At 40.2% G+C, this 24,901-nt stretch overlaps 1 protein-coding gene across 2 annotated transcripts in view; it reads left to right on the top strand.

The window, feature by feature from the left end:
* Positions 1 to 24,901, top strand: part of SLC9A7 (solute carrier family 9 member A7) — a 187,954-nt gene that overhangs the window by 85,719 nt on the left and 77,334 nt on the right. For both annotated transcript variants that reach the window (XM_075538636.1, XM_075538635.1), the window contains exons 2-5: positions 9,250 to 9,449; positions 11,601 to 11,678; positions 21,898 to 21,974; positions 23,184 to 23,296. In XM_075538636.1, the coding sequence (XP_075394751.1) occupies positions 9,250 to 9,449; positions 11,601 to 11,678; positions 21,898 to 21,974; positions 23,184 to 23,296 (468 nt within the window). The remainder of the gene's footprint in view (positions 1 to 9,249; positions 9,450 to 11,600; positions 11,679 to 21,897; positions 21,975 to 23,183; positions 23,297 to 24,901) is intronic.

Raw genomic sequence — 24,901 nt, 5'->3', positions numbered from 1 at the left:
ATTAGTCTTATTCATTGCTCCTTTGTAGGTGATTCTTGGTTTTGTAGAGCTCCTTTCAGAACTCTTTCTTTGAATTTATTAATTATGATATTTCTTGGTGCCTTTCTTTTGGAGTCTATCCTGTATAAGGTTCAGTGAGCTTCTTGGATGGCTATCTTTTCTTTCTTTCTTTTTTTAGAAAATCATTTTATTGGGGGCTCATACAGCTCTTATCACAATCCATCCATGATGTCAAGCGTATTTGTATATTGGTTGCCATCATCATTCTCAAAACATTTGCTTTCTACTTGAGCCCTTGGTATCAGCTCCTCATTTCCCCCCTCCCTCCTCCACCCTCTGTCCCTCACGAACACTTGATAATTCATAATTATTTTTTCATGTCTAACACTGCCTGATGTCTCCCTTCACCCACTTTTCTGTTGTCCATCTCCCAGACAAGGGTTTATATGTAGATCATTGTGATTGGATCTCTCTCCCCCACCTTCCCCTTCCCCTCCTGGTATCCTGAGAGGTTTATCTGTCCTGGATTTCCTGAGTTTCCAGCTCTTATCTATACCAGTGTACATCCTCTGGTCCAGCCAGATTTGTAAGGTAGAATTGGGATCATGATAGTGAGGGGGAGGAAGCATTAAAGAACTAGAGGAAAGTTGTTTGTTTCTTCAGTGCTATACTACACCCTGATTGTAAGGGGATGTATACTACACCCTTCTGTAAGGGGATGTCCAGTTGCTTACAGATGGATGACTATCTTTCATGGTATTAGGGAAGTTTTATGCCAATGAATCTTTTACTAATTCTTTTTTTGAATCCTCCTATTCTGGAATTCCAATCATGTATAATATTTTCTCTTGATCATGTCCTACATAGTTCTTAGTTTTTAAATACCCCCTCTGATTTTTACTGAAAGAAATTATTCTTGAATGGTTTGTCCTCTATTCTGTTGATTCTGTCTGCCATAGATTCAATTCTGCTCCTATATCTGTTTATTGAGAAATTACTTAAGAAATTAATCTTTTGGATTTCTTTTTTCTTTTTGATTTCTAGTTGTTATTTTTGTATGGTTTCAATTGCCTGTTTATTTTGTTATTTTGTCCTTTTATTGTTTTCCAGAATTCTTTGTTGTTTTGGCTGTGTTTTCCCTGATCTTTGGAAAATCCTATGAGAGAATAAGTCAAAAAGTAGTACTACAAAATAATAAAAATTTACCACACAAAATTATCAAAATTTGAAGGTATTGTTTCTCAATATACCTTCCATCTAGGTCTACACATCTATGGGGGTGGGGGTGGGGGCTCACCATAGCTCTAACTCCTACCCCTAATAATTCTATACTCTGAGTTGATTTAATGATTAATACCTCATTCATACAACCGGTCTGAAGTCCTCAAGAGACACAAATTTTGTTCCTTTAAAATATTCCTTGAATTTAGGGGAACATAAAAAAATCCGAAGGGGCAAGATTGAGACTGTAAGGTGGGTGGGGTTTTATTTCCTAACAAAATTCTCATAAGGCAACCCTTGATATCTTCAAGCAATGAGCAAATGAGTTGTCAAGATGGAAAAAAAATTCCTTGGTGCAGAGGAGCAAAGCAATGAAGTCCCCTGGGAATACTAAAAGTAGACTTTTGGACCAGGGCATGGTACCACATCAGATTTGACTGGAAAACACTCCTAAAGGTCAGGAAACAGACCTGGAACTATTTATAGGCTTTTCTTTTCTTTGTCATTGTTTGTTGTTGCTGTTTAGCTCTTTTTCTTTTGCTGTTTTGTTTTGCTTTGTCTTGTTTTTGTGCTTATGATTGTCTCTGCATGCCTAGCTAGATAAGATAGGCTGGATAAATCATCTGGAGGAGGAAACAACTGGACCAACAATTCTGCGGGGACATGGGAAAGGGAGAGGCAGGGGAAAGGAAGTGGGTGTTAACAAACCAAGGGACGACACGGGAACAACAAGTGGTCTAAAATCGATGGTGAAGAGGGCATAGGATACCTGGTAGGACTTAATCAAGGGGAATGTAGCAGAGAGGAATTACTGAAACCTGAATGAATGCCAAACATGATTGTAGGAAAAGAGAAAAGTAAAAGGAAATAAAGGAAAGAACTAGGAGGAAAGAACATTTATAGAGGTCTAAATACAGCCATGCACATATGTAAAGATATTTATAATATAGGGAAATATATCTGTGTACATATATTTATATGTTAAGTATTAAAGTAGCAGACAGACATTGGACCTCTACTCAAGTACACCCTCAACACCACAACACTTTGTTCTAATAACCCAGCATTCTGTGATGCTCACCTTCCTGACATGATCGCTGAAGACAAAATGGGTGCATAAGCAAAAGTGGTGAAGAAAGCTGATGGTGCCTGTCTATCAAAAGCTATAGCGTCTGGGGTCTTAAAGGCTTGAAAATAAACAAGTTGCCATCTAGCTGAGAGGCAACAAAGCCCAGATGGAAGAATCACAGCAGCCTGTGTGATCATGAGGTGTCGATGCGATCAGATATTAGGCATCAAAGACCCAGAACCTAAAGCCCATCTGTAGACAATTGGACATCCCCTTACAGAAGGGTCATAAGGAAGAAACGAGCCAGTCAGGGTGCAGTATAGCACCGATGAAACACACAACTTTCCTTTGGTTCTTTAATGCTTCTGCCCCCCCCACTATCATAACCCCAATTTTACCTTACAAATCCAGCTAAACCAGAGCATGTGCACTGGTACAGATAAGAGCTGGAAACACAGAGAATCCAGGACAGATAAACCCCTCAGGACCAATAATGAGAGTTGACATACCAGGAGGGAAAGAGGATGGGGAAGGGGAAGGTGGGGGCAGAAAGGGGGAACTGGTCACATTGATCTACATATAACCCACTTCCAGGGGGACAGACAACAGAAAAATGAGTGAAGGGAGACAGCGGTTGGTGTTAGACTTGAAAAAATATATAAATTATCAAGGGTTCATGAGGGAAGGAGGGAGAGAAGGAGGGAGAAAAATTAGCTGATACTAAGGCCTCAAGTAGATAGAAAATGTTTTGAGAATGATGATGGCAACATATGTAAAAATATGCTTGACACAATGTATGTATGGATTGTGATAGAGCTGAAAGAGCCCCCATGAACATGATTTTAAAAAGAAAACAGCAGGAAAAACAATTCCTTGGTGTAACTTTCCTGAGCTTTTTCTGATCAGTGCATTTTCAATATTCTTAAAGTTTTTTTTCACAATTTTCATATTAAGGCCCATGATTTTCCCGTGTTTTTCATGAAAAGGTTTCTGAATCACTCCTTTGGGATCCCTCCCAAACAGTTGCCATAACCCTTCGAGCAGACTTCTGACCTGGCCTGAATTGGCCCAGCGGATACTCTTGAAGATATTGTTTGTTTGTTTGGGGTGGGGTGGGGGTGGATTACTTTAGAAGATACTGTTTTGACTGGATTTTCCTCTCTGGAACCTATGGGTAAATTTAAGTTTCATCCTTTGTTATAATTCACTTCATAAAACTGTCTACATTTGCTATGCTTTGCTTAAAAGATTGATGGAAAATTAGCTCTGAGTTAGCTGATCTTTATGAAACACTTTTGACACCTATTGAACTAACAGCTTGCTGAAGCCAAGATGTTCATTTAAAATTTTAAATGCTAAACTAAGTGAGATTCCAACTTCAGTAGCTATTGCATTAATGGTAATTCTACAGTCTTCTGAGACCAGTGTTTAGACTGTAGCCAGTTTCTTCATGCAGGTAGGTAGTCTCATCTAGGTTGATAGTCTCTCTTGGCGCAGCTTCGGGGTCTTCCCAGCCTTTCTTAACACTTGATCTTTCGAAACATGGTTGTTTTATGTGGGGGTAGTATTCTTATAAGCTTGTTGTAAAGTTTCAGTGATTTAGGAATATGTCCACTTGAGTTTTGTAAAACGTTTGGTGTTAGCCTTGACCTCAAAATCATTTTTTTTCCAGTGGCACAGAATGTATATATATTTTTCTTTTTTTGGAAGGCATTCTAATTAAGACTAAGACAAGTGTCTTACTGGGATAACTTGTCTTTGGCCATCTACTGATCCTAGAGACTTGTCCAAACATGTTTTGTTTGAAATAAATCTATGCCTTTATCAACTAAAACCTAGTAGCAATACTTTTAAAAATACTTTTATTGGTATGTAATTCACATATCATTTAATTTAATCATTGAATCATATTTCTTATTAGAACCTTAACTTTTTCCCTATTTTTTATTGTTGGTCCTTATGGTTCTAGGGTTTATATTCAGGATGAGCAGTGAACAATTCCAGGGAACATCTTTAATGTTAAATTCCTGGAGGAAGTGAGAACTGCATTGTGACTTCAAGGAGGATTAAGAGTTAACCAAATGAATATGATTATGAGGGAGAAAAAAATAGGAAGAGAGTTGCAGGTCACAGAAAAAAGTGGTTGATTTATCTCAAAGAATAGCTGATCTTTATCTGAAAGTTTTGTCATAGGCTCTAAAGAGTGGCAAACAGGTAAAGAAAATGTGTGAAAATCTTCTGTAGTGATCATTCTAGTCTAGATCTTAGGCCATTGACTCGAGTTTGATTAATAATGTGTCTAATTAAAGAGGAAGTACACTAAACAACACTAAAAATGCTCTGCATGATCCACAGGTACACTGTCCTTGGTTTTAGGAAACAAATAAATATTCACACACTTGATTTAAAGCAGAAAACTGATGCTATATTTGAAAGATCCTGAGAGCAAATCCAAGAACATGCTGGGCTTCTTTTATCTTCTGCTGTAATGTATGTGAATTTTCTTTTGAAAGAAATTTGAATAACATATGCTTAAAATATGAGTGGGTATCTGTATTGTTGGTACTTTAGGTGTCCAATTAATGGTACTTATTCCCTGATAATATAGAAATCCAACTGGGATATAAAAGAGCCAGGTGGCCAGAGTTCAAAATGCCTTTGTTAGCAGCAGAGGTTGCAGAGTGTCGTCTAGCTCTATGGTAATGATAAGAATCCTAAGACTACAGCCCTGGGTTAGGAAGAAATAATCCCTCTAGTCTTTGGTGGTGTTGAACCAACAAATGGCCCATACAAAATAAGGTACCTGTAACCAGTCCATACTTGGGTGCCATATTAGACTCTTCTTATTACAAGTTCAGTCACCAGAAGCCAAGTCGGCTTCCTTGGTCCTAATTTTCAATGAGTGTGTTTTCTACTAAGCAATTGACTTCTACACTATTTTCCAAAACCCAACATGCTGAATCTAAACTTAAGAGTAGTTAGTTATTATGACATGACCCTACTTGATATTGGCCCTCAGGAAAAGATCACTGAAGATATAGATGCAATAGCAAAATGTGGGGAAGAAAGTAGATGGTATATGGCTATCGGAAAGAATAGCATCTAGGGTATTAAATGCTGATCTTAAAACAAGCAGTCATCTAAGTGAGGTATCAGCTAAATCTACATGGGGGAAGCACACCACGTTGCATGATACAAGGATTGTACATGATAAAATCCAAATCCAGAGGAGAGAATTGTATTAGAGCTTAAATTTTGAACCCTGGTTTTGCAGTAGGTTATGAATGACAATGAAAGCCAAAATCCAATTGCAGAACATCACATGGATTAAGCCTCCAGTGAATTCCCTCTGACTATGGACTAGTGATGTGACATCAGACATAGTGCATTGTAGGGTGGGTTACTGCAGATGTAGTTAGATTAAAATGACAACTTGTCATTTGGTTGTCCTTTTGACCCACTGTATATTTGTTCCAGTTTTGAACATTTTTTGCTTTCCTTTCAATTGAGGTTTTCCTCTGTTTTATTTTCCCATAGGTTTTTTTGGTTGTTTCCTAGTATGTTTCTCTGCATATGAAATCCAGGATGGGCAAATCAATAGAAACAGTAACTGGATTAATAATTTTCTAGGGGCATGGCAGGGGTGCCTGGGGGGAAATGGGGACCTAACAACATTGAGTAGGAGAAGAAAATGTCCTCCAATTGATTGTGGTAATGATTTTACAGTTCTGTTTAATATTGTTGCATTATTGAATTATAGGATATGTGAATTTTATGGCAATAAAACTGTTAAAATAAAATAAAATAAAATTCATATGGAAAGGCATGAAAAATTATTAGCTGGAAACAAACATCTAGAGGGAATGGGTTACTGGCCTTTGGGGCTCACTTGGTATCACATTACTCATAGAGACAATGTTCTACATCCTACTTTAGTGAGTAGGGACAATGTTCTTAAACATTTGGGCATGACCATGTAAGGTGCAACTATTGGTTTCTACCCATTTGGATCAAATAAGGGTGAATAAAATCAAAGATGGAAGGAAACATTTAATTGAAAGCACTAATGGGCCACTTCAACCTGACGTTATGACTCTGATACCTGAAGAACTGCCACCACAGGCATGCTCTGAAAGGGATCACAATAGAGAGTCCTGGCGTCCTGGCACGAGGTGTCAAAGGGATCAGGTATAAGGCATCATCAGAATTAAAAAAATCTTACCATAGTGAATGAAGGGGGAAGTGCAGAGTGGAGACCCAAAGCCCATTTGTCAGCCACTGGAGATCCCCTTGCAGAAGGGTGTAGGGGACGAGATGAGTCAGTCAGAGTGCCATATAGCACCGATGAAGAATACAGCTTTCCTCCAGTTCCTAAATGCTTCCTTAACCCCCTCCCCACTATCATGATCCGAATTCTACTTTGCAAGTCTGGATAGAGCAGAGGATGTACACTGGTGCAGAAGGAGCTGGAGGCACAGGGAATCCAGGGCGGATGATACCTTCAGGACCAGGGGTGTGAGAGGCAATACCGGGAGGGTAGAGGGAGAATGGGTTGGAAAGAGGGAACCGATTACGAGTATCTACATGTGACCTCCTCCCTGGGGGATGGACAACAGAAAAGGGGGATAAAGGAGACGTCGGATGGGGCAACAAATGACAAAATAATAATTTATAAATTATCAAGGGCTTATGGGGGGGGGAGTGAGGGGGGAGGAAGAGGACCATGATGCAAAGGGCTTAAGTGGAGAGGAAATGCTTTGAAAATGATGAGGGCAATGAATGTACAGAAGTGCTTTACACAATTGATGTATGTATGGATTGTGATAAGAGTTGTATGAGCCCCTAATAAAATGTTTAAAAAATAGAGGGTCCTGAAAAGAGGGAGAGGAAAAAGTGGAACAAAACTTAAAATAATAAAAAGATGACGTTTATTGGTCTGATAAAAATTGGTAGAGCTCCTAGATTATGGCCTGTACACATTGTTCAAATCTGGACCTTAACTTCCTGCCAAAGACAAGGCTTGGAGATAAACAATACCATAGGAGGGATGTATTCCTTAGAATAATCAACCTATATGAAATCCAAAGGGCAGTATTTGCCTACGGATAAAGCTCAAAAAGTTGGAAATATATTTTTGGGGTGCAAGGAAACATGGTAGATCAATGAGAGAGATTATGTATTGAGTAACAGACTGCAATACTTCAGCGTCCTTCTTCACTAAGAGGGCAGTGAAGGGGATAACCAAGGAGATGAAGCCCAAGGTCAGCACCCATCTCCACGTAAGTACCTTTACAACTTCAATTACCAACACAGAAGCCCAGGAAACCCTAAAACCACCAAATGGCAAAGAGAAAATCAGCTGGGTTACCCTCTCTCCTGAAGTTAAGCGGGAGAGGGATGAGTAAATTCCAACTTCTCGTTTTATCGTTACTAAGAAACAAATGTGAAAATCCAGCAGTAAGAAACAAGCAAAAGATTAACACGGAAGACCTTAAGTACCTGCCCATTGACCACATAGCTAGAACTATCTGTATTGTGGGTTTAAAAAAATTATTTTTACCTAAAGGTAAAAAAATGTTTATAAGGTTTAAAATTGTTATTTTATCTTTCTCAGACACTTTAAATGAGCTTTATAAATTGTTTACTATCTGGGAAAATTGAGATGATTAAGAACATCATTTTTAATTTGTAATAAAACTTTTTTTCCTTTTTAAAAAATCGTTTTATTAGGGGCTCATAGAACTCTTAGCACAATCCATACATACATCAATTGTGTAAAGCATATTTGTACATTCATTGTCTTTTATAACACTATTTCCCCCCAACAAACCACAAGTAGCTGTTAAAGTCTTAATAATTATAAAGCAATTCAGACTTTGACTTTGACTTAAAGAAGCATGTTTTCCTAAACTTTATAGTATTTGCTATTCAGCAATGTCTTGTAAATTCTCATGTGTCTTGGTGTTAAAGACATAGTATAAAATATTATATAAGCATTGTTCTTTCTTTTCTCATATATATTTCTCCATAAGAGTTAAAATTAGATGGGGTGACATTATACCATTCAACTTTTGTATTGTAGCTAGAAAAGAACTGAATAAAGAGAGGTCTAAATTTTTCCTATTCAGAGGGAATTGTTAAACAAGCCTTATAATCATTAGTCTTTTTCATATCTCGCTCACTGTTACTCAGGCTTGTCTTAAGCGCAGAACCAGGTGATCAGTAGTCCTTCCTTACCCACAGAAATGAACACTTATACACTATTTTCCTGTTGCTTTCCCTATAATTTCCTCTAAGAAGTGAATAAGACTCAAAGACTTAGAGTTGATTAGTATATCTGTGTCGTAGGCAAAGTCCCAAGAAACCAGCTGTACAATTCCTGAATCATGGTTTCTAAAATTTGCACCATGGTGCTTAGCTCCCTAAGGGATATAATTACTTTCTCCATAATACCCTGGGCTTGGAATGACCTAAGGCTAAGCAAAAGCATTTTATGTCGCCCCATTTCTCTGGTGTGGGACAAAGCAAGTTGCATTTATAGCAGCTGAAATTCCAGTGGCCTGGTCCTTGCTGGCAGACAGCCATAAGCCGGCTTGAGGGATGGTGCGAGTGAAAATGAATGAGCGCAGCAGTTCTGCTTCTTATCCTCCCACTTTCCTCTACCAAGAGCCCGCGAAATGAGATATTATCAGTCTATAAAAGTGCTGCAAGGGCCACAATAACTACCAAGGTTACCAAAGGTATGGTCCCATCTTCTTCTCCTGAGGACTAAAAGGACTTAAACCAGAAATAGAGGGATGGGTGTATAGCTTTTTTGAAGGACAGTGGAGTTGCTGCTAAAATACACACCTAAAATACCACTTCTGAATTTTGGAGTTGTTGAAAATTGGCGGTACCATTGTTTTCACATTCTCTCTGTCCTTTCGCAGGCCTGATGCTTTATGTTTCTTCTCTTTCAGGACTCATCGTGGGGGTAATCCTGAGGTATGGCACCCCTGCCACCAGTGGCCATGACAAGTCTCTCAGCTGCACGCAGGAAGACCGGGCTTTCAGCACCTTATTAGTGAATGTCAGTGGGAAATTCTTCGAATATACCCTGAAAGGAGAAATTAGTCCTGGCAAGATCAACAATGTCGAGCAGAATGACATGCTGAGGAAGGTGAGCAGGGGACACTCAGCCACCCTTGTCCTGATGTTGGTTTTATTTCCTGACTCTCTTGATTCTGTGAAGAAAAATCTTTTCACATTCCTGGAATATCTGTAACATTCCCAGCTCTCAGTTTTGTTGGTAAGCTCTGGGGCTGTGATGAGGACAGGAAGGAACCAGAACAGAATCTGAGCCATTCAGCTTGGTGACCACGTTGGGCTTGTTAAGATCAGGAGCTGATGTGGGAACTGACTGTGCCATGTATTTGTTGGTACATCCAAATGCAGCTTATCTCTCCTACCCCCATATCTTCTATGTCTGCTATCCCTGTGGGTTCAAGATAGATTGTTTCTTTCTTAAAATAAAATTTAACTTTTACCGTATTTATGATTCAGAAGTGTAAGTCTTAGTTCTTCATTATTCTTTTGCTGTTTTCTACAAATATTTATGGAATGTCTACTCTCATTGGTGATTAATACCAAAGGCTTCATGAATCTTCAGGAGAAGAAAATCTTGTTGCTTTACAATTTGAGCCCCACCATGCTTTTCATTTGACATTGGAGGTAGCTAAGTTAGTCCACAGGAAAATGAATTCTGTGATTTTCTCATGCATGTGGGTAATTCCTAAGATAAGCAGGAGATCTATGTTTGGTGACATATATTCTATTACCTTACAGACGAGAGCTAATCAGCAGGAAGGCTTCTGCAGAGGCATGTTGAGGCAGATTGGTGACTGCAAAGAGCCTTTAAGTGTCAGAAAATCCTTATACTAGTTTGTATATTACTGGGTGACTTCCAACAAATCCTACCTTTTTTCAGTCCAATGTCCTCATGTTGGGTAGGGTTTAGCCAGGAGTCTTTGGGTGATACATTGGTCAATACACTTGGTTGCCAACTGGAAGGTTAGAAGTTCAAGTCTACCCAAAGATTCCTTGGAAGAAAGTTCTGATGAAAAATAATCTACTTTAGAAAAACCAGTCATTGAAAATACTGTGCAGCACACCCCTATTCTGCAGCAATGGGGATTGCCATACATCAGAATTGAGAGCAACTGGTGGTATTGTTCAAGGCCCCTTGTCATTTGGACAGTCCCTACGTTTCAGACTACTTTTGTCTTCAGCAAGATCTAATAAAATGTAATCTGAAAAAGCCATCATACTTTAATTAGGCATATCATCATTTCCAAAATCCCCTCAAATTAAACTTTACTTTTAATAATAGTAAAATGAAGATTTAAAATAATTAACTGGAAAAAAAGTCAGTAAGTATAGTCACATGAACACGTTGTTTAAAAGGTTAACTGGTTTATAGAATAGCTTATATAACTCTTGTCTGGATATAAGATTTTGTTACTTGATAGTTTCGGAGGGATTTCCTGTATCAAGTTAATTCTCCCTTAGAGTTGCTGAATTTGTTTGGGAAGCCACTTGCGTCAATGGTGACTTTGATCTAAGCTACATTAAGTGTCACAGAAGACTGTTGACAACCCAACAGTCTTCTGTAAGTAGAGTAGAGTTGATTCTGTAATAGGATCCAGGGAAATAAAAAAATCATGACCGTATCTTTTGTCACAATTGAGCCTTTATAAGAATTCGATGAAAATCAAGATATTTTAATTTATTTATAACATTGGCCCCCAACTTTATGAACGTTTTCAAAATTGCATCAATATGTATTCATGCAACAGGTTGTGAAGCAGAGTTGTGGAGAGAAGAGCGTGTCAGCATACAAGGGGGTTATTTTATGGCTTCTCTCCCGTGATGAGTCCACAGTGTTCCACATTGCGGTATTTTCTCTAAATTCTCAAAATTTTCTACAATGACTTAACCTTAAGTAAATTGCTTAGAATATTAAGCATATATGATAGCATTGTTGCAGTTGAGGTGCTTCTCATGGTAACCTGCTATATCACTAAAAACAAAAAAAATAATCAAACCCACTGCTATGGCGTTTCAGGACTCATTGCAACCCTATATATCGGGTTTCTATGGTTGTAAATCTTTCCAGGAGCAGATCGTTTTATTTTTCTCTAGAGGGACTGCTGGTGAGTTTGAACTGCTGACTTGTGATTAGCAGTCCAACACGTAACCGACAGTGCCTCCAGGATTTATTATATCACTAGTTGGTATGAAAATATTGACATTTTTGTTTTTAAACTTTTAGGTAACATTTGATCCAGAGGTGTTTTTTAATATTCTGCTGCCTCCAATTATATTTCATGCTGGGTACAGTTTAAAAAAGGTAAGAGGTTTTTACAGTCTTTTTAAACAAACACACAAACAGTTGTTGATTTTTTGTTGTTGTTCAGAATATATACAACAACACATTTGCCAATTCAATAGGTTCTACATGTACAATTCAGTGACATTAAGTACATTCTTTGAGTTGTTTAACTATCTTCGCTCTCTTTTTCCAAGTTGTTCTTTTCTTTTTTTTAACTTAAAAAAACAACCATTTTATTAGGGACTCACACAACTCTTATCACAATCCATACATATACATACATCAATTGTATAAAGCACATCCTCACATTCTTTTTTTTCCCCCTAAAATTCCTTTTATTTTCTTATATAAACTCTCAAAACAGTCTCTTGGGCCCCTTAATTCAGAATCCTCTGGACATGATGATTCTCAATTGCCTGAGCTCTCTGCCATTTTGCTCTGCTACCATTTAAAAACTCTGGCTGTTTTTTTTTAAATCATTTTATTGGGGCTCATAAGGCTCCCATCACAATCCATACATACATCAATTGAGCAAAGCACCCTTATACATTCGTTGCACTCGTCACCCTCATAATTCACCTTCCACTTGGGTTCCTGGAATCAGCTCGGTTTCCCTTTTTTTTCCCCGTCCCCCTCCCTCCCCTATTCCACCCCTGGTCCCTCGATAGTTTATAAATAATTATTATATCCTATCTTACACTCTCCGGCATCTCCCCTCACCCACCTCCCATTGCCCATCTCCCAGAGAGGAGGTTACATATAGATCTCCGAGAGCGGTTCTCCCTTTCTACACCCCCCTCCCTCCTGGTGTCACCATTCCCACCGTTGGTGTTGAGGGGTTCATCCATCTTAGATTCCCTGTGTTTCCAGATCCCTACTGCATCGCTGTACATCCTCTGGTACAACCAGGTCCGCAGGGTAGAATTGGGGTCATGATAATTGGGAGGGGAGGAAGCGTTCAGGAACTAGCGGAAGGTTTTGAGTTTCATTGTTGCTACACTGAACCCTGAGTGACTCATCTCCTCCTCACTACCCCTCTGGAAGGGATGTCCAGCTGTCTACAGATGGGCATTGGGTCCCCATCACGTACTCCCCCTCATTCACGGTGATGTGATTCTCACCACTACCCCACCTTTGTTGTTGGAGACCTGGTCTCCTCTGCCCTTCACGATCACCTATGTTGGTGTGCTGCTTCCATGTGGGCTTGGTTGCTTCTGGGCTAGATGGCTGCTTGTTTGCTTTCAAGCCTTTAAGTCCCCAGACGCTATAACACTTCTGTACATTCTTAGCCCTCATCATTTTCAAAGCATTTGTTCTCCACTTAAGCCCTTTGCATCAGGTCCTCTTTTTTTCCCCTCCCTCCCTGCTCCCCCCTCCCTCATGAGCCCTTGATAATTTATAAATTATTATTTTGTCATATCTTGCCCTGTCCAGCGTCTCCCTTCTCCCCCTTTTCTGTTGTCCATTCCCCAGGGAGGAGGTCACATGTAAATCCTTGTAATCGGTTCCCTCTTTCCAACCCACTCAACCCTCTACCCTCCCAGTATTGCCTCTCACACCCCTGGTCCTGAAGGTATCATCCGCCCTGGATTCCCTGTGCCTCCAGCTCCTATCTGCACCAGTGTACAACCTCTGCTCTATCCAGTCGTGCAAGGTAGAATTCGGATCATGGTAGTTGGGGGCGGGGCGTGGTGGTGAGGAAGCATTTAGGAACTGGAGGAAAGCTGTATTCTTCATTGGTGCTCCATCGCACCCTGACTGACTCATCTCGTACCCTAGACCCCTCTGCAAGGGGATCTCCAGTGGCCGACAAATGGGCTTTGGGTCTCAACTCTGCACTTCCCCCATTTGTTATTTTCTTATTAATATAAATTCACTGCCCCCTAAGGTTTGAAAGCAAGATAAGGAGAGACAGAAATAGGAAGAGGAAATAGAATGTATGACAAACTGTCTCCACCAACTGCTTCCTTCGCCATGAGATCAGAACTAGATGATGCTTGATTACCGTTAGTGAACTTTTTAAAAAAAATTAATAAATCATTCTATTGGGAGCTTTTAAAAAACATTTTATTAGGGGCTCATACAACTCTTATCACAATCCATACATATACATACACAAATTGTATAAAGCACATCTGCACATTCCCTGCCCTAATCATTCTCAAAGCATTTGCTCTCCACTTAAGCCCTTTGCATCAGGTCCTCTTTTTTGTTCCCCTCCCTCCCCGCTCCCCCCTCCCTCATGTGCCCTTGGTAATTTATACATTGTTATTTTGTCATATCGTTCCCTATCCGGAGTCTCCCTTCTCCCCCTTCTCTGCCGTTCATCTCCCAGGGAGGAGGTCACATGTGGATCCTTGTAATCAGTTCCCCCTTTCCAACCCACTCACCCTCCACTCTCCCAGCATCGCCCCTCACACCCTTGGTCCTGAAGGTATCATCCACCCTGGATTCCCTGTGCCTCCAGCCCTCATATGTACCAGTGTACAACCTCTGCCCTATCCAGCCCTGCAAGGTAGAATTCGGATCATGGTAGTTGGGAGGAGGAAGCATCCAGGATCTGGGGGAAAGCTGTGTTCCTCATCAGTACTACCTCGCACCCTGACTGACCCATCTACAATCCATACATCAATTATATTAAACACATTTGTACATATATTGCCATTATTATTTTGGAAACATTTTCTTTCTGCTTGAGTCTTTGGTATCTGCTCCTCTTTTTTCCCTCCATCCCCTACCTTTCTACCCATGTGGACCCCTGATAAATTATAAATAATTTTTATTTTCATATTTACACTGTCTGCTGTCTCCCTTCACCCACATTTCTGTTGTTTGTCCCCCTCAGGTTGAGGTGGTTATACATTGATCATTATAGTCGGTTCCCCCTTTCTCCCCCCCCCACCTTCCCCCTACCCTCCTGGTATCACTACTCCCGTTACTGGTCCTGAGGGGTTATCTGTCCTGGATTCCATGTGTCGAAAACTCTTATCTGTACCAGTGTATGTGCTCTGGTCTAGCCGGATTTGTAAGGTAGAACTGGGGTCATGATAGTTGGCGGGATGAAGCATTAAAAAAACGAGAGGAATGTTGTGTGTTTCTTCAGTGCTGTGTTGCACCCTGGCTGTCTTTCTTTCCTTGTGACCCTTCTGAGAGGGGTGACCAATTGTCTGCAGATGGGTTTTGGGTCTCCACTCTAACGCCCATCATTTGCATCGATATGTTTATTTGTTTGGGGTTTTTTGATGCCTGATGCCAGATCCCATGAACACCTTATGATATGCTGGTGTGCTTCTTCCATGTGGGCTTTGTTGCTTCCCTGCTGGATGGCTGCTTTGTTAACTTCAAGCCTTTAAGACCCCAGACACTACATCTTTTAATAGCGGGCACCATCAGCTTTCTTCAATCATTTGCTTATGCCCCCATTTTGACATCTGTGATTGGGTCAGGGAGGTGAGCATCACAGAATGCCAGGTTATTAGAACAAAGTGTTTTTGCATTGAGGGAGGACTTGAGTAGAGACCCAATTGCTATCTTAATACTTAACATTTAAATATATGTACATAGACCTATATCCCTATCGTGATATATTAATTTAATTACATAGTTACATGCCTATATGTATTCTTCTATAAATGTCTTTGCCTCCTAGTTCTTCCCTCTATTTCTTTGTACTTTCCTTCTGTCCCACTATCATGTTTGACCTTCATTCAAATTTCAGTACTTTCTCTTGGCTACATTGCACTTGATCAAACCCCATCAGGCATTCTATGCCCTCCTCACCATCATTTTAGCTCTCTTATTATTCCCTTGTCCCTGGGTTTGTTGGCTCCCCCTACCCTTTCTCCTACCACCTCCTCTCCCATGTCCCCCTAGAGCCCTCTGCTCCATTGTTTTCACCTTGGGATTGGTTATCCCTTCACAAGAAAAAGGAAAAGAAAAATGAGGGGGTGGGGGGGCCTATAAATAGTTACAGGTCTGTCTGCTGACTCTTCTGAAAGTTTCCCACTCAGATCAGGTGTAGTGCCATGCCCTCCCCACTGATTTTGAAGTATGTTTTCGGAATTCCTCGGGCACTTCATTGCTTTGCTCTCATTGCTGCTCTGTTGCACAGTCTTTGTGTTTCGCTTTGATGTGGAGGTGTCAGACCAGGCACAGTTCCCACATTGTGTCTCCAGTGCTGTCCCCTGTAGTACTGTGGGTCAGCGAGGGAGTATTGTGTCTCATGGTGCAGCCAGTCCCACGGTCCTCTCTGTACATTGGCTGCTCTGTGCAGGAATGTTGTCTTTGAGGCTTGGTGGGCCAGAATGCAGTCCACTCTCTCTATCTTTTCTTCTTAGTTTTCTCCCGTGTGGCCTGGGAAGCCCCTCCTTCCCCCCTCTCCCTGGGCAGTGTCTTTAGTGCTGCCCTCTGTAGTGCATTCTTCTGGGGAGGGGGTCGACATAGCTGGGACTTGGGCTGGCCTGCAGACCTTTCTGTTAGTTTGCTGCTTCATGCCAGTATGTTGCCCTCGAGGCTTAGTGCCCAGGTTGATGTCTGGTCCCTTTCTTGCTTTCCTGTGGAGACATGAACAATAACCTCCCCATGTATGGGTTAGTTCCCTGTTCCCCCACTGTCCACGTCCCCCCCCACTTCCTCTCCTTTTTAGTTCGATTGCCATATGTATCCCTGGCTTAGGTCTGATCCCTGCCAGAGTGCCCGGACCTCACCCTCAGGAATTTATACATTTGGTGGCTTTTCCCCTATACTCCTTGTGCTTTTTAAGCTTACCTCACCTTTTGTGCTTGGCTTACTTCACTTAGCATAATTTCCTCCAACTCTTCCTATGCGTTGATGTGTTTCATACATTCATCACTGCTTTTGAGAGATGCATAATACTCCATTGTGTGTATATACCAGAGTTTTAAAATCCATTAGTTGTTTGATGGAAATTTAGGCTGTTTCCAATTCTTTACAATTGTAAACTGTGCTGTTATGAACATGGGAGCACAGATGTGTGGTCGTGGTCTGTTTATTACTTCTTCTACATATATGCCCAGTAGGGGGATTGCTGGGTCATATGATAGCTTGATTTCCATTTGTTTTAGGTATCACCATATTGATTTCCATAATGGCTATACATACTTAGAGGTCCACCAGCAGTGGATGAGAGTTCCTATCTCATCCACATCCCCTCCAACACTTGTTGATTTCTGATTTTTTGAATTGGGCTATCTTTGGGGCTGTTAGTTGGTAACTCACTGTTGTTTCAATTCGCATTTCCCTTATGCCTATTGATCGGGAACATTTTCTCATTGTTTGTTGCCCATTTGGATTTCCGCACCTGTGAAACTTTTGTTTGGGTCTTTTGTCCATCTCCTCAATGGGCTGCCTGTTTTTTTTCTTATTGTAGGATAGCAAGGTATTCCAGATTTTAGTATTAAGGCCTTTGTCTGATGTATCATTGCTAAAGATGTTTTCCCAGTCTGTGAACTCACCTACTACTCTCTTGGTGAAGTCTTTCAATGTACACAGGTGTTTTATCTTCAGTCTACCCCATTTGTCAATTTGTGCCTCCTCTGAGTTTGTGTCCTTCCCTATTTCTGATAGCCTGTGTATTCCCTGTGCCAGAGTGCGTAGGTTTGTCCCAATTCCCTCATTGTTTGCCTAATAGTTTGGGTTTTTACCTCAGGGTCTGTGATTCCCCCTTGAGTTTAATCTTGTGCATGGAGTGAGGTAAGAGTCTTGCTTCATTTTTTCTGCAGGTAGATATCCATTTTTTCCACCACAACTTGTTGAAGAGGGCATCTGCTTCCCATTTGATATTTCTGGGCCGTTATCAAAGTTCAGTTGTCTGTATGCTGATGATTTCATTTCTGAGTTTTCAGTTCTTTTCCATTGGTCTGAATATCTGTCATTATACCAGTACTTTTGACCAGTGGCTATATAATAGGTGCTAAAATTGGGTAGCAAGCCCTCCCACTGTGTCCTTCTTGAGGCATTCTGTGCTAATTCTGGGCTTCTTCCCTCTCCATATGAAGTAGTTAATCAGTTTTTCCAATTCTCTGAAGAAGGATGATGGTATTTGTATCGGGAAAGTATTATATAGTGCCTTGGGCAGGACTAACATATTTATTATATTAAGTCTTCCAATCCACGAGCATAGAATATCCTTTCATTTGTGGAGACCACTCTTGGTTTCTTATAATAGTGTTCTGTAGTTCTCCTCATAAAGATATTTTGGGGTTTTTTTTTTTTGGTTAGTTATATTCCTAGATACTTCAATTTGTGCTAGGGTACTGTGAAGGGTACTACGTTTTTGATCTACTCTTCCGTGGACTCATATATATATAGCAGTCCGATAGACTTCTGTTTGTTGATCTTGTTATCCTGCCATATTCCTTTATCACTTCAAGCACTCTTCTTGAGGAACTTTTGGGGTTTCCTGTATATAAAATCATATCATCTATGAATAATGATAATTTTTCTTCTTCTTCCCCCAGACAAATACCTTTGATGTTTTTCCTTTGCCTTATGTTGTTAGCTAGGACTTCCAGCACAATGTTAAATAGAAGTGAGGACATGGGGCATCCTTGTGTGTTCCTTTTTTTTTTCAGTGGGATTGTTTCCATCTTTTCCCCATTGACTACCACATTGCTGTTGGATTTTCATTTGTAGCTTGTATTATATTGAGGAATTTTCCTTCCATTTCTATCTTCTTAAGTGTCATAAAAGGAATGGTTGTTGGATTTGTTGAATGCCTTTTCTGTGTCTACCGATATCATTTTTTCTTATTCTTTTTATTATCAACGTGTCAAATAATGTTGATGGACTTTTGGATGTTGAACCATTCTTGTATCCCTAGAATGAATCCCACTTGGTCAAGTTGAATCATTCATTTTATAAGCTTTTGTATTCTGTTGGCCAGTATTTTGTGAAGGAATTTTGCGTTGATGTTCATTTGTAGTTCTTAATTCTTGTGGGATCCTTGCCCACTTCTTGTCTATTTCCTTTATTGCTTTCAGCCTGTTGAGATGCTTCACTGCCATCTGGATAATCTAGGGAGGGATTAGTTTTCCAATTTTCTGTCCATGTCTTCCAAGTTGTTGAATTCCTTGGAGTACAAGGCTTTGTAGTACTGTGTAATTAGCCTTTTAATTTAATTAGGGTGCATTGTAATTTCTCATTTCATCCCTCATTCTGCCTGTGGATATTTGTTCCATCCTTTCTTTGGTTAGGTTGCCAGTGTTCTATCGAGTCTGTTAATCCTTTCAAAGAACCAGCTTTAGGCTGCATTGACTTTTTGCATTATTTTCTTGTTTGCTCACTTGGTTATTTCTGCCCTATTTTGCTATTAGTAGGATTGTCCTGTTGACTCCGCTTTAATTGCTGGAGATTTTGTGCCAGCATATCAATCATAAGTCTCTTCACCTTTTTCATATGTGACTTTATCAAACTTCCTCTGTTAACTTCTTTTGCTGTGTCTCAAAGGTTTTGGTATGTTGTATTCTCATTCCCATTGGTTTCTGGAAGCTTCCTGATTTCATCTCTGATCTGTGTTATTACCCACTCTAATTGTTTGCTCTTGTTTTCTTAATTTTCCTTTTGTTAATTTCCAGCCTTGTGGTGTAGTGGTCCGTGAAGGAGTCAAAGAGGCTGGTAGGAATGCTTCTGCAGGCTTCCTATGACCAACTGCACTGGGAGGGGGTGTGTGGTGGGCTACCTGTTTATTTCACTAGGGTTTTACTCTCCTTACACAGCCAGGATTCCTTATTTGGAGGTCAAGTTGGGTGGCCCTCTCAAGGCACAGGTTGTTTATTACTGTGTTCTGTACATGTTCAGAGACTATAATGGCCTCATCACCAGTGATTTATTTCTGTTTTAAAATATCAGTCTTTCACATCTCTGATACAGCCAGTACTCTGGCAAACTAGAAACAACTAAAATTCCTACACTCAAGTGCATCTATATCTTGGTGTAATCTTCAGTAATAATAAAAAATATTGATACATACAGCACTGTGGATGGATCACCACAGTTATGCTGAGTGGAAGTTTTCAATCTTATAATGCATTGATTTACTTTACCCTCAGAATGACAAAATTATAGGGATAGAGACCAAATAAGTGGTTGTCAGGGGTTAGGGATGGTAAGAGTGCAAAGAGTAGCATGACTGAAATAGGGTAACAGGAGGTTTAGCTTCCTGGTAAAGAAGTCATTTTGTACCTTGATTGTTGTGGTGAATGGGGATTTGTAAATTTGGAATGTATTATGACTATATTTGGGGGAGCAAATTTACATTCCTTTTGCTTTTGCTAATATGCTGCATATGAACTCATTTAATACATTCAAACAAACCATTGAGGTGGTTAGTCAAAATAAAGCTGAGAGGTCAAGGTAAACACATCTGACATTTAATATGTTTCTGGATACTGTCACATGAGTTTTATTGGTTTTATGCCCCTTCCTTAATACACTCCCAACTCTTCTTGATTTAAGTCATTGGTGACACTTTTAAAGGGATGGAGACACAAAGTTCTTGGGGGTTTAACTAATTAGCGTTTTTCCCCAAAACAGCTTTAAAAATGATTGGGAGTGATGACTGATTGTAGAAGCAAGTTTAATATGTCCATCATGAATTCAGGCAACACCTTTATCTGGTATTAGTGTGGCAAGTCTTTAGAAGATTCTTTTCTGAACATGTGGATTAAGGATGCTGGGCATTCCTTGAATCTGCTCCCAGCAGCCTTGGTGAGAGGTCAGTGTACGCACTGAGGAAGATAGAAGCCAAGGCCTCAGCACCTCTGTCTGGAACTCAGGCTAGACTAAACCATGCCAGCAGCCTTTTCTCTGCTCATACTGCATGGTGGCTCTCTGGTCCAGGATGTTCCTCCTGTGCCCTCATATTTGCTGATCTTGCTCAGTTGTAATGCTGGGGCTCCTATCTGTGTTTTTCTTCTTTCTTTTAGATAATGTGATGCTAGCTTCCATTTGATTAGGGTGTTTGAAGGATTTTGCTTGTCTATTTTGTTAAATAGCTGTGATTGTAAAATGAGAATAGCTTACTCCCAGAGGAGTAAGAACTATTCCTTAGGATACCTTGTCCTGACTATCTCACAGTATGTGTGGGGGTAGTGGTGGTTCCGTGGTATAATTATTGCCTTCAATATGGAACATCTCGGTTCAGTTCCTCGCCAGTGTACCTCATGCATAGATTAGGTGTTGCTATGATGGTGATCAGGTTTCATCAAAGCTTTCAGACTAAGACAGACTGGGAGTGAAGACCTGAAAATCAGCCAGTGAAAACTCTATCTATCACAATGATTTAATCTGCAACCCATCATAGGGATGGCTGAGGCCCAGGTAGCATTTCCTTTGGTTTTGTATGGAGTCCTCCATACGTGAGTCAGGGGCTGGTTTGACAGCAGCTAAGAGCAACAACGTGTATGTGTACTGGGGTAAATAAAAGGTATTGCTACATATTCATGGAAAATGTTATTAAAAAATACCCAAGCATGAAGCTATTATTTCTTGAGAGACCCTCCATCTTGCTCCAGACATATTGGAAGTTAATATTTCTACCTCTCTAACCCTTCTGAGAAGAATTGTCTTTGCTTTATACCACATCGAAATGGCAGTTTTGGCTTCAAGGGACTCAAATTGTGCATCTTTGAAATGTTTTGGGAACAAAAAGTAGTTTGAAGGGGCACGCTCAGGGCTTAGAGTGGATGGAATAAGATTTCCCAATGAAATTCTCATAGGACAGCCCTCGATCCCCTTGAAGATTGATCAGGTACATTATTTGGTGGGAAAAATGTCTTTGCACAACTCTCCTGGCCTTTTCCTCACCAGTGCAGTTTTCTATTTTCTTCAACTTCTTCTTAAATGCCCCTGTGACTGTCCTGTGTTTCTTGAGAAAGTTTACCAAGATTACCTATTGAAATTGCCCCAAAACAGTCACCATAATATTCTGAGATGACCTCTCTCCTTGAATTTATCTACCCAGCAGCGGACTCTCATGGAAACCACTGTTTTGATTGAACTTTTTTGGGAAGGTACTCAAAGGTACTTGTTTAGTGATTGGCAGGACAGAGGATAATTTTAAACTATGATGCAAATGACTAAATAGCATAATTCAAGATTTATTTCAATTATTGTTCAGTGTAATGGAAGCAGTAAGTAAAGTTCCACTTTGTAGAGGCTTTTAATATTTTTCTTATGCTGAGTGTGAAAATCACAATTCCTTTTTCCTTTTATTCAGAGACACTTTTTCAGGAATCTTGGGTCCATTCTAGCCTATGCCTTCTTGGGGACTGCCGTTTCCTGTTTCATTATCGGGTAAGTGACAGGACCACAGAGCTCAATATTTTGGTGTTTTTGATGATGGCCATTAAGACCTCAAGCTGCAGTTTCTAGTATGCCACTACTTTCCATATGTGGCTACTTAAATCAATATCAAGATGAATGAGAAATTAAATAAAATTGCACCAGAACCCAGATCTTGGTTTCTAAGATCATTCTCCAATAAAAGGAACCAGAGACCCATACAGAAATGGCTGATGAACCTAGAGAGCATCTTGTAGTGCTGAAAATAAGCAGTGATCAAGCAAACAAATAAAAGGATGGGGCATGCCAACCTGAAAGAGCCCCGAATGGCCAAAGCTGTGATAATTTAGACAATAATACAAATGACATTTTATTGGATTATAATATAGAGTATAAAATAAATATCTATGAGTCCACACTACCATAAGTAATGATTGAGTACATAACTAGATGGAGTAAGTGGGACAAGTCTCAAGTCAGAAGAACTCCAGATAAGTTAAATAGATACAGTCCTTCCCCCTAGGAGGTCAAGCTTTGCTACCATAAAGCGTCAGTCTTGGAAACCCATAGGGGCAGTTCTACGCCATCCTGTAGACTTGTTCGGAATCAGAAGCAACTTGATGGCAGTGAGGCTGTTTTTTGGTCTGTGAGTCCTGTGATTTTTTATGACGATTTCTTCAACATTATGCAGGGTTTTTTTCCCTTCTTCTCTCCTGCGTCTTACTCATTTTTTTAGGCTGCTTTAACTTTGTTGCTAATTGAAGCCCATGTATCCTAGCTCCTACAATTGTGGAAGGGATCCCTACGTGACTCAGATGGTTCAGTGCTCAACTGCTAATCATTGGAAACCCTGGTATGCATGGTTCAGAACTGCTGACCTTGCGGATGACAGCCCCCTGCCTAACCCCTATGCCACTGCAGAGAGCCCCGGTGGCACAGCAGTTAGGCAGCGGGCTGTCACCCGCAAGGCCAGCAGTTTATTAAAGTACTCCACTGGAGGCATTTTCTAAGACAGCAGCACTAGATATCAATGACACTCACATTTCAGGTAAGCATCCAACCATAGGAGCTGCCTAATCTTTTCACAAATCCCCCCATGTGTAGTATTTTTTACACCACTCTGCTTGCATATTTTCTAGGTTACTGGATTTGACTTTCTCTTTGATCTGTGCTCTCTGGGGAAGCCGTCCTAATGACTTGGTATACTTTATTTTCGTACAGAAATCTCATGTATGGTGTGGTGAAGCTCATGAAGATTGTGGGTCAGCTCTCCGATAAATTCTACTACACAGATTGTCTCTTTTTTGGAGCCATTATCTCTGCCACTGACCCAGGTATTTGCGTATTTGGTGCTATGCTGTTGCACTGCAGTTATGTGCTACATAACATCTGCTCGGGCAATATTCTACTATATATATGCCCATTGCCCCAACCCCTGAGAAGCCTATTATATTAAAATACCAACAACGGTTTGTAATAACAGAGTGCTACTTTGCAATGTGCATCAAAACATTATTACTGTATTATGTTCAAGTGGTTTTAGTGTATTGGAAAGTCTTTCTTTATTTTTATATATAGGATGGTACACTATATACCAAGACTAACATTTAACTAACAAACCTTAGATATGAACTTTACCTAACCGTTCAGCTTTAAAGCCACATTTAAGAATGGGAACCATTTGTAATACAAGGACTGCTTTATTTAATGCGGTACTTGCAAAACATCCAAATAACTTTGTGCCCTATTTCACAGACTGTATTGTGGATCTTGGAGCTCTGGTGGCCTGCTAACTACAAGGTCTGCAGTTTGAAACCACCAGCTGCTTGACGGGAGAAAAACTTGGCTTTCTACTGCTGTAATGAGTTACAGCCTTGGAAACTTAACAGGGGCAGTTCTACCCTGTCCTATAGGGTCACTGTGAGTCAGCATCAGCTTCGACTTGATAGCAGTGAGGTGTTTTTTTAATTGTGAATATTAGGTGACATATGATTGTATTTAAATACTAAAAAGTTAAAACAACCATTAACTTTTGTGGGAGACTCTAGTTATAACATGGAATGGTCGAGAAAGCAGCTAGTAAGTCTAATAGATGTGGATGGCTATTCTGGGAAGGATTTGTATTTTTGTTTTGTTTTTCTTTTTGTTGTTTTTGGTAGATGCCCTCAAGTCAGTTCCGACTCATAGCGACCCTACCCTGTGTGTAACAGAGTGAACCCAGTCCTGTGCCATCCTAATTGTTGTTCAAGCCCATCTTTGCAGCCATTGTATAAATTCATCTTGTCCAGGGTCTGTTTTTTGTTTTGCTGCCCCTCTACTTTACCAAGCATCAAGCATGATATCCTTCTCCAGGGACTGGTCTCTCCTGAGAATGTGTCCCAAGTACACGAGACAAAGTCTCATCATCCTTGTTTCTAAGAAAGATTATACCTGTACTTCTTCGAAGACAGATTTGTTTGTTCTTTGGCAATCTACAGTACTTTCAAAATTCTTTGCCAGCACCATAATTCAAATGCATCGATTATTCTGAAGAACAATAGATTCTTATTCAATCTTATTCAATACGTCTTCCTTATTCAGTGTCCAAATTTCATGTGCATATGAGGCCATTGAAAATACAATGACTTGGGTCAGGCGCACCTTGTTCCTCAAAGTGACCTACTTTTCCAAACTTTAAAGAGGTCTTGCGCAGCAGATATATCCAATTCAATGCCTAGTTTTATCTTGTGATTGCTGTTTCTATGAGCATTGATTGTGGATCCAAGCAAAATGAAATCCTCAACACCTTCAATATTTTCTCCAGTTATGCTGATTGGTCCAGTTGTGAGGATTTTCATTTTCTTTAGGTTAACTTGTCATCCATATTGAAGGTGGAAATCCTTGATCTTCATCAGCAAGAACTTCAAGTCCTCCTCACGTTCAGCAAGCAAGATTACGTC

The sequence above is a fragment of the Tenrec ecaudatus genome, chromosome X, assembly GCF_050624435.1.
Source record: "Tenrec ecaudatus isolate mTenEca1 chromosome X, mTenEca1.hap1, whole genome shotgun sequence".
NCBI lineage: Eukaryota > Metazoa > Chordata > Mammalia > Afrosoricida > Tenrecidae > Tenrec > Tenrec ecaudatus.
The sequence above is the reverse complement of the archived record's forward strand: the minus strand, read 5'-3'. Positions and strand labels throughout refer to the sequence as shown.